We start from the raw sequence: 11,191 nt of genomic DNA on the forward strand, positions 1-11,191 counted from the left end.
GTCTAACTCTCTCTGTTATAGACCTGTCTAACTCTGTTATAGACCTGTCTAACTCTCTGTTATAGACCTGTCTAACTCTGTTATAGACCTGTCTAACTCTCTCTGTTATAGACCTGTCTAACTCTCTCTGTTATAGACCTGTCTAACTCTCTCTGTTATAGACCTGTCTAACTCTCTCTGTTATAGACCTGTCTAACTCTGTTATAGACCTGTCTAACTCTCTCTGTTATAGACCTGTCTAACTCTCTCTGTTATAGACCTGTCTAACTCTCTCTGTTATAGACCTGTCTAACTCTCTCTGTTATAGACCTGTCTAACTCTCTCTGTTATAGACCTGTCTAACTCTGTTATAGACCTGTCTAACTCTCTCTGTTATAGACCTGTCTAACTCTCTCTGTTATAGACCTGTCTAACTCTCTCTGTTATAGACCTGTCTAACTCTCTCTGTTATAGACCTGTCTAACTCTCTCTGTTATAGACCTGTCTAACTCTCTCTGTTATAGTCCTGTCTAACTCTCTCTGTTATAGACCTGTCTAACTCTCTCTGTTATAGTCCTGTCTAACTCTCTCTGTTATAGACCTGTCTAACTGTTATAGACCTGTCTAACTCTCTCTGTTATAGACCTGTCTAACTCTCTCTGTTATAGACCTGTCTAACTCTCTCTGTTATAGACCTGTCTAACTCTCTCTGTTATAGACCTGTCTAACTCTGTTATAGACCTGTCTAACTGTTATAGACCTGTCTAACTCTCTCTGTTATAGACCTGTCTAACTCTCTCTGTTATAGACCTGTCTAACTCTGTTATAGACCTGTCTAACTCTCTCTGTTATAGACCTGTCTAACTCTCTCTGTTATAGACCTGTCTAACTCTCTCTGTTATAGACCTGTCTAACTCTCTGTTATAGACCTGTCTAACTCTCTCTGTTATAGACCTGTCTAACTCTCTCTGTTATAGACCTGTCTAACTCTGTTATAGACCTGTCTAACTCTCTCTGTTATAGGCCTGTCTCTCTGTTATAGACCTGTCTCTCTGTTATAGACCTGTCTAACTCTCTCTGTTATAGACCTGTCTAACTCTCTCTGTTATAGACCTGTCTCTCTGTTATAGACCTGTCTCTCTGTTATAGACCTGTCTAACTCTCTCTGTTATAGACCTGTCTAACTCTCTCTGTTATAGTCCTGTCTAACTCTCTCTGTTATAGTCCTGTCTAACTCTCTCTGTTATAGTCCTGTCTAACTCTCTCTGTTATAGTCCTGTCTAACTCTCTCTGTTATAGACCTGTCTAACTCTCTCTGTTATAGTCCTGTCTAACTCTCTCTGTTATAGACCTGTCTAACTGTTATAGACCTGTCTAACTCTCTCTGTTATAGACCTGTCTAACTGTTATAGACCTGTCTAACTCTCTCTGTTATAGACCTGTCTAACTCTCTCTGTTATAGACCTGTCTAACTCTGTTATAGACCTGTCTAACTCTCTCTGTTATAGGCCTGTCTCTCTGTTATAGACCTGTCTCTCTGTTATAGACCCGTCTAACTCCTATTTTTTTCTCAATGTAATATGTTAGCTACATTAAATATAAACTAGAATTTCAGAATCATTTTTAATGGATTGTTAATCGTTAATTATATGTTTATTTTCCCTTTCAACAGGTCCAATATTTCTAACAGATTTTGGATGGATAAACTCTTTTTATGCACATTCCATTTGTATGTATTTACATTTAAATAAAAGACATTTTGACTGCAGGATACATTTCTCCATTTATTTGTCTTTAAGGTCATATACCCAGATTCAATTAAATGACAAGAGCAGATGGACTACTGACAAGGGTCCAGATGTTCAACATCGATCACTTCTACACCTCCTATTAAACAGGGTTGCATTGCTTCTGACATTATAACTTTTTGACCAGTGACTTTGGTATCGGTTTCATACATTTAAACTTTTTCCTGCAAAAAAAAAAAAAAAAATGTATAACTGGAAAGAGAAGTGTCAGAGAGAAGAAGAGGAGGAGGAAGGAGAAGAAGAGGAGGAGGAAGGAGAAGAAGAGGAGGAGGAAGGAGAAGAAGAGGAGGAGGAAGGAGAAGAAGAGGAGGAGGAAGGAGAAGAAGAGGAGGAGGAAGGAGAAGAAGAGGAGGAGGAAGGAGAAGAAGAGGAGGAGGAAGGAGAAGTGTCAGAGAGAAGAGGAGGAGGAAGGAGAAGTGTCAGAGAGAAGAGGAGGAGGAAGGAGAAGTGTCAGAGAGAAGAGGAGGAGGAAGGAGACATGTCAGATCAGAGATCAGTCACACTCAGACCTAGAGAGAGATCACACAGACCTAGAGAGACATCAGTCACACTCAGACCTAGAGAGAGATCACTCACACTCAGACCTAGAGAGAGATCACTCAGACCTAGAGAGAGATCAGTCACACTCAGACCTAGAGAGAGATCACTCAGACCTAGAGAGAGATCACTCACACTCAGACCTAGAGAGAGATCACTCACACTCAGACCTAGAGAGAGATCACTCAGACCTAGAGAGAGATCAGTCACACTCAGACCTAGAGAGAGATCACTCAGACCTAGAGAGAGATCACTCACACTCAGACCTAGAGAGAGATCACTCACACTCAGACCTAGAGAGAGATCACTCAGACCTAGAGAGAGATCAGTCACACTCAGACCTAGAGAGAGATCACACAGACCTAGAGAGACATCAGTCACACTCAGACCTAGAGAGAGATCACTCACACTCAGACCTAGAGAGAGATCACTCAGACCTAGAGAGAGATCACTCACACTCAGACCTAGAGAGAGATCACTCAGACCTAGAGAGAGATCAGTCACACTCAGACCTAGAGAGAGATCACTCAGACCTAGAGAGAGATCACTCACACTCAGACCTAGAGAGAGATCACTCAGACCTAGAGAGAGATCACTCACACTCAGACCTAGAGAGAGATCACTCAGACCTAGAGAGAGATCAGTCACACTCAGACCTAGAGAGAGATCACTCAGACCTAGAGAGAGATCACTCACACTCAGACCTAGAGAGAGATCACTCAGACCTAGAGAGAGATCACTCAGACCTAGAGAGAGATCAGTCAGACCTAGAGAGAGCTTAGAGCGTACCATGCCAGTCATTTCATTTAGTAAGAGTACATTAGCACACACTCACACTTTTAAAAAACAAACACATTTAACACAAACACTTAAACACACACACACACACACACACACACACACACACACACACACACACACACACACACACACACACACACACACACACACACACACACACACACACACACACACACACACACACACACACACACACACACACACACACACACACACACACACACACACACACACACACACACACACCTTGGACCACTAAAGGCTACTGACAATAGACTAGAGAAATTACAACATGGCTTGAAAGGACCACTGTATGCCACTACTGTACTGGACACTCCAAACATATATAGGAAGGACATTAGGCAGAATACTCAGGGGGACAGACAGAAACACTGCTCGCTACATAACAGTAGTAGAATTGCTATTTACAGTAAAAGATGAATGTCCCATGGCTCAAGGACTTCTCATTTACAGTAGAATAAATATGTTGCTACTCTTCCTGTAAAGTACATTCTAACCCTAGACATTATGCAGAAAAGCCGGTGTAAAGTACATTCTAACCCTAGACATTATGCAGAAAAGCCGGTGTAAAGTACATTCTAACCCTAGACATTATGCAGAAAAGCCGGTGTAAAGTACATTCTAACCCTAGACATTATGCAGAAAAGCCGGTGTAATGTACATTCTAACCCTAGACATTATGCAGAAAAGCCGGTGTAAATTACATTCTAACCCTAGACATTATGCAGAAAAGCCGGTGTAAATTACATTCTAACCCTAGACATTATGCAGAAAAGCCGGTGTAAAGTACATTCTAACCCTAGACATTATGCAGAAAAGCCGGTGTAAATTACATTCTAACCCTAGACATTATGCAGAAAAGCCGGTGTAAATTACATTCTAACCCTAGACATTATGCAGAAAAGCCGGTGTGATGTACACAGATTAACTGTAGGTCCCGTATATTATGAAAGTTTCTTCCAAGACAAGTCGTGGTTTAGTTGAACTATTTTTCTTTATTTCTCTTAAATCAACTTGTTTTGAAATAGGGGCAGAGAAAAAGTGCCATTTTCATAGCTGAGGTCATGAATTGGCGATGGTGAACTTAACGTCAAATCGTCCTTGGTAGCGATCTTTCTCGCTGTAGTCAATGTTCGCTCCGTACACTTTGCACTCAAGACGCAGCTCCTCGTTGAAGGTGAGGTTGGTAAACTGGATGGCCACCAGAGGCTGTAGGTAATTGGGGTGCAGCAGCTTGCCATAGTAGGGGTAGTACTGGAGGGGGAACCCCATGCCCATGCCGTAGTACTTGATCTCACCAATCTTGCTAGCATCCTCCTCTCTCTGTAGAGAATGACAGGATGGCATCCCAGTTAGTGGACTTTCCCCGAAGGTAAAAACCACATACAGAGACCTAGCATTTATCCAGATAACTAAAGCTTCATGGTGTGGTTGCATCAGAAATGGCACCCTATACAGTGCACTACTTTTCACCAGTGCCCTATTGACCCTGGTCAAAAGTAGTGTACTATATAGGGAATAGGGTGCAATTTTGGATGCAGTATACTGTATATGTACACATGTGTGGCGTACCTTGTTCTGACAGTGGATGGGGATAACGTTGGTCTGGACTCTGCTCTGGCCGGCTTCAGGGACAGAAGCACTGTTGGTTGGAGGCTGAAACAAAACCCAGACCAAACAGCATGATCATATTAACCTATCACAGGCAGACCAATCAGCATTATCATATTAACCTATCACAGACAGACCAAACAGCATTATCATATTAACCTATCACAGGCAGACCAATCAGCATTATCATATTAACCTATCACAGGCAGACCAATCAGCATTATCATATTAACCTATCACAGACAGACCAAACAGCATGATCATATTAACCTATCACAGGCAGACCAATCAGCATTATCATATTAACCTATCACAGGCAGACCAATCAGCATTATCATATTAACCTATCACAGACAGACCAAACAGCATGATCATATTAACCTATCACAGGCAGACCAATCAGCATTATCATATTAACCTATCACAGGCAGACCAATCAGCATTATCATATTAACCTATCACAGACAGACCAAACAGCATTATCATATTAACCTATCACAGACAGACCAAACAGCATTATCATATTAACCTATCACAGACAGACCAAACAGCATTATCATATTAACCTATCACAGACAGACCAATCAACATTATCATATTAACCTATCACAGGCAGACCAAACAGCATTATCATATTAACCTATCACAGGCAGACCAATCAGCATTATCATATTAACCTATCACAGACAGACCAAACAGCATTATCATATTAACCTATCACAGACAGACCAAACAGCATTATCATATTAACCTATCACAGACAGACCAATCAACATTATCATATTAACCTATCACAGGCAGACCAAACAGCATTATCATATTAACCTATCACAGAGAGACCAATTACAGGCAGACCAATCAGCATTATCATATTAACCTATCACAGACAGACCAAACAGCATTATCATATTAACCTATCACAGACAGACCAAACAGCATTATCATATTAACCTATCACAGACAGACCAAACAGCATTATCATATTAACCTATCACAGACAGACCAATCAACATTATCATATTAACCTATCACAGACAGACCAATCAACATTATCATATTAACCTATCACAGACAGACCAATCAACATTATCATATTAACCTATCACAGACAGACCAAGCAGCATTATCATATTAACCTATCACAGACAGACCAATCAACATTATCATATTAACCTATCACAGACAGACCAATCAACATTATCATATTAACCTATCACAGACAGACCAAGCAGCATTATCATATTAACCTATCACAGACAGACCAAGCAGCATTATCATATTAAGAAACCTAAAATAAATAAATACATTTTCTGAGAGTTAGCTAATCAATGGTATAAACTAGATTAGCGTGGGCAGGTGGACATACCCTTGGTCGGAAGTTGATGATCCTGTTGAGCTTGGCGATCAGACACGGTTTCCCATCCTTGAAGCCAAAGTTTTCGTCCTGACCATCCAGACCAGCACAGGGTCCCAGCCAGGTCCGCTTGAACCTGCAGGCCTTCCTCGCTCCAAGGTCACTCTCCAGCTCACCGCGGTCCCTGTACGATTCAGGTAATTCTACAGGCACAGAGAGACCAATTACATCAGTCACCTGAGCAGACAATATAGACCAGTAACTAAACCCTAACACGGTACATAAATACACCAGACACAGCAGAACTAAACCCTAACACGGTACATAAATACACCAGACACAGCAGAACTAAACCCTAACACGGTACATAAATACACCAGACACAGCAGAACTAAACCCTAACACGGTACATAAATACACCAGACACAGCAGAACTAAACCCTAACACGGTACATAAATACACCAGACACAGCAGAACTAAACCCTAACACGGTACATAAATACACCAGACACAGCAGAACTAAACTACTAGTCTGTACTAGTTTCTACTAGTCTGTACTAGTGTCTACTAGTCTGTACTAGTTTCTACTAGTCTGTACTAGTTTCTACTAGTCTGTACTAGTGTCTACTAGTCTGTACTAGTTTCTACTAGTCTGTACTAGTTTCTACTAGTCTGTACTGGTGTCTACGGGTCTGTACTAGTGTCTACTAGTCTGTACTAGTTTCTACTAGTCTGTACTAGTTTCTACTAGTCTGTACTAGTTTCTACTAGTCTGTACTGGTGTCTACTAGTCTGTACTAGTGTCTACTAGTCTGTACTAGTTTCTACTAGTCTGTACTAGTTTCTACTAGTCTGTACTGGTGTCTACTAGTCTGTACTAGTTTCTACTAGTCTGTACTAGTTTCTACTAGTCTGTACTAGTTTCTACTAGTCTGTACTGGTGTCTACGGGTCTGTACTAGTGTCTACTAGTCTGTACTAGTTTCTACTAGTCTGTACTAGTTTCTACTAGTCTGTACTAGTTTCTACTAGTCTGTACTGGTGTCTACTAGTCTGTACTAGTGTCTACTAGTCTGTACTAGTTTCTACTAGTCTGTACTAGTTTCTACTAGTCTGTACTGGTGTCTACTAGTCTGTACTAGTTTCTACTAGTCTGTACTAGTTTCTACTAGTCTGTACTAGTTTCTACTAGTCTGTACTAGTTTCTACTAGTCTGTACTAGTTTCTACTAGTCTGTACTGGTGTCTACTAGTCTGTACTGGTGTCTACTAGTCTGTACTAGTTTCTACTAGTCTGTACTAGTTTCTACTAGTCTGTACTGGTGTCTACTAGTCTGTACTAGTTTCTACTAGTCTGTACTAGTTTCTACTAGTCTGTACTAGTTTCTACTAGTCTGTACTAGTTTCTACTAGTCTGTACTAGTGTCTACTAGTCTGTACTAGTTTCTACTAGTCTGTACTAGTTTCTACTAGTCTGTACTAGTTTCTACTAGTCTGTACTAGTTTCTACTAGTCTGTACTAGTGTCTACTAGTCTGTACTAGTTTCTACTAGTCTGTACTAGTTTCTACTAGTCTGTACTAGTGTCTACTAGTCTGTACTAGTTTCTACTAGTCTGTACTAGTTTCTACTAGTCTGTACTAGTTTCTACTAGTCTGTACTAGTGTCTACTAGTCTGTACTAGTGTCTACTAGTCTGTACTAGTTTCTACTAGTCTGTACTAGTTTCTACTAGTCTGTACTAGTGTCTACTAGTCTGTACTAGTTTCTACTAGTCTGTACTAGTTTCTACTAGTCTGTACTAGTTTCTACTAGTCTGTACTAGTGTCTACTAGTCTGTACTAGTTTCTACTAGTCTGTACTAGTTTCTACTAGTCTGTACTGGGGTCTTACTAGTCTGTACTGGTGTCTACTAGTCTGTACTGGGGTCTTACTAGTCTGTACTGGTGTCTACTAGTCTGTACTGGGGTCTACTAGTCTGTACTGGTGTCTACGGGTCTGTACTAGTGTCTACTAGTCTGTACTAGTTTCTACTAGTTGTACTAGTGTCTACTAGTCTGAACTAGTGTCTACTAGTCTGTACTAGTTTCTACTAGTCTGTACCAGAGTCTACTAGTGTCTACTAGTCTGTACTAGTTTCTACTAGTTTCTACTAGTCTGTACTAGTGTCTACTAGTCTGTACCAGTGTCTACTAGTTTCTACTAGTCTGTACTGGGGTCTACTAGTCTGTACTGGTGTCTACGGGTCTGTACTAGTGTCTACTAGTCTGTACTAGTTTCTACTAGTTTCTACTAGTCTGTACTAGTGTCTACTAGTCTGTACCAGTGTCTACTAGTTTCTACTAGTCTGTACTGGGGTCTACTAGTCTGTACTGGTGTCTACGGGTCTGTACTAGTGTCTACTAGTCTGTACTAGTTTCTACTAGTTTCTACTAGTCTGTACTAGTGTCTACTAGTCTGTACCAGTGTCTACTAGTTTCTACTAGTCTGTACTTGCCTCCACAGTCTTCGTACTTGTTCTGGTCGGTCTGCCTCTCCTCATCGTACATCTCCAGGAAGTCCTTGATGCTCTTGGTGTATTTCAGATACGTCTCCACATCGTTGACATTGTAAGAGATCTCAAACTTCTCAGAGCGTGGGGTGTGGGATAGACCTGTAGATAGACAACACACTGGGTCAGTATGGATGATAGACCTGTAGATAGACAACACACTGGGTCAGTATGGATGATAGACCTGTAGATAGACAACACACTGGGTCAGTATGGATGATAGACAACACACTGGGTCAGTATGGATGATAGACCTGTAGATAGACAACACACTGGGTCAGTATGGATGATAGACCTGTAGATAGACAACACACTGGGTCAGTATGGATGATAGACATGTAGATAGACAACACACTGGGTCAGTATGGATGATAGACAACACACTGGGTCAGTATGGATGATAGACCTGTAGATAGACAACACACTGGGTCAGTATGGATGATAGACAACACACTGGGTCAGTATGGATGATAGACCTGTAGATAGACAACACACTGGGTCAGTATGGATGATAGACCTGTAGATAGACAACACACTGGGTCAGTATGGATGATAGACAACACACTGGGTCAGTATGGATGATAGACCTGTAGATAGACAACACACTGGGTCAGTATGGATGATAGACCTGTAGATAGACAACACACTGGGTCAGTATGGATGATAGAGCTGTAGATAGACAACACACTGGGTCAGTATGGATGATAGACAACACACTGGGTCAGTATGGATGATAGACCTGTAGATAGACAACACACTGGGTCAGTATGGATGATAGACCTGTAGATAGACAACACACTGGGTCAGTATGGATGATAGGCCTGTAGATAGACAACACACTGGGTCAGTATGGATGATAGACAACACACTGGGTCAGTATGGATGATAGACAACACACTGGGTCAGTATGGATGATAGACCTGTAGATAGACAACACACTGGGTCAGTATGGATGATAGACAACACACTGGGTCAGTATGGATGATAGACAACACACTGGGTCAGTATGGATGATAGACCTGTAGATAGACAACACACTGGGTCAGTATGGATGATAGACAACACACTGGGTCAGTATGGATGATAGACAACACACTGGGTCAGTATGGATGATAGACAACACACTGGGTCAGTATGGATGATAGACAACACACTGGGTCAGTATGGATGATAGACCTGTAGATAGACAACACACTGGGTCAGTATGGATGATAGACACCACACTGGGTCAGTATGGATGATAGACCTGTAGATAGACAACACACTGGGTCAGTATCATGGATTTAAGATAAAAATATATATATATACTGTATCTGAAGCGACAGTACAAAATGTCATATTTTATTTTAGGGTATTTTTATACATACAATTGAAGTCGGAAGTTTACATACACTTAAGTTGGAGACATTAAAACTTGTTTTTCAACCACTCCACCTTGTTAACAAACTATAGTTTTGGTAAGTGGGTTAGGACATCTACTTTGAGCATGACACAAGTCATTTTTCCAACAATTGTTTACAGACAGATTATTTCAACTTATAATTCACTGTATCACAATTCCAGTGGGTCAGAAGTTTACATAAACTAAGTTGACTGTGCCTTTAAACAGCTTGGAAAATTCCAGAAAATGATACCATGGGACGTAAGTATAAACACCATGGGACCACGCAGCCGCCATAACGCTCAGGAAGGAGACGCGTTCTGTCTCCTAGAGATGAACGTAATTTGGTGCGAAAAGTGCAAATCAATCCCAGAACAACCACAAAGGACCTTGTGAAGATGCTGGATGAAACAGGTACAAAAGTATCTATATCCACAGTAAAACGAGTCCTATATCGACATAACCTGAAAGGCCGCTCAGCAAAGAAGAAGCCACTGGTCCAAAACCGCCATAAAAAAGCCAGACTACGATTTGCAACTGCACATGGGGACAAAGATCGTACTTTTTGGAGAAATGTCCTCAGGTCTGATGAAACAAAAATAGATCTGTTTGGCCATAATGACCATCGTTATGTTTGGAGGAAAAAGGGGGAGGCTTGCAAGCCGAAGAACACCATCCCAACCGTGAAGCACGGGGGTAGCAGCATCATGTTGTGGGGTGCTTTGCTGCAGGAGGGACTGGTGCACTTCACAAAATAGATGGCATCATGAGGGAGGGAAAATTACGTGGATATATTGAAACAACATCTCAAGACATCAGTCAGGAAGTTAAAGCTTGGTCGCAAATGGGTCTTCCAAATGGACAATGACCCCAAGCATACTTCCAAAGTTGTGGCAAAATAGCTTAAGGAAAACAAAGTCAAGGTATCGGAGTGGCCATCACAAAGCCCTGACCTCAATCCTTAGAAAATGTGTGGGCAGAACTGAAAAAGTGTGTGCGAGCAAGTAGGCCTACAAACCTGACTCAGTCACACCAGTTCTATCAGGAGGAATGGGCCAAAATTCACCCAACTTATTGTGGGAAGCTTGTGGAAGGCTACCCGAAACGTTTGACCCAAGTTAAACAATTTAAAGGCAATGCTACCAAATACT

At 41.3% G+C, this 11,191-nt stretch overlaps 1 protein-coding gene across 1 annotated transcript in view; it reads right to left on the minus strand.

Annotated features, from left to right (window-relative positions):
- Positions 1-3,744: 3,744 nt before the first annotated feature.
- The window catches only part of LOC123996520 (sodium/potassium-transporting ATPase subunit beta-233-like), a 25,656-nt gene continuing 18,209 nt past the window's right edge, over positions 3,745-11,191 (minus strand). The window contains exons 3-6 of the mRNA XM_046299918.1: positions 8,606-8,761; positions 6,124-6,314; positions 4,719-4,802; positions 3,745-4,469 (exon numbers count right to left, since the gene is read on the minus strand). Of these exons, the coding sequence (XP_046155874.1) occupies positions 4,209-4,469; positions 4,719-4,802; positions 6,124-6,314; positions 8,606-8,761 (692 nt within the window). The 3' untranslated portion in view covers positions 3,745-4,208. The remainder of the gene's footprint in view (positions 4,470-4,718; positions 4,803-6,123; positions 6,315-8,605; positions 8,762-11,191) is intronic.

The sequence above is a fragment of the Oncorhynchus gorbuscha genome, linkage group LG15 (assembly GCF_021184085.1).
Source record: "Oncorhynchus gorbuscha isolate QuinsamMale2020 ecotype Even-year linkage group LG15, OgorEven_v1.0, whole genome shotgun sequence".
Lineage (NCBI taxonomy): Eukaryota > Metazoa > Chordata > Actinopteri > Salmoniformes > Salmonidae > Oncorhynchus > Oncorhynchus gorbuscha.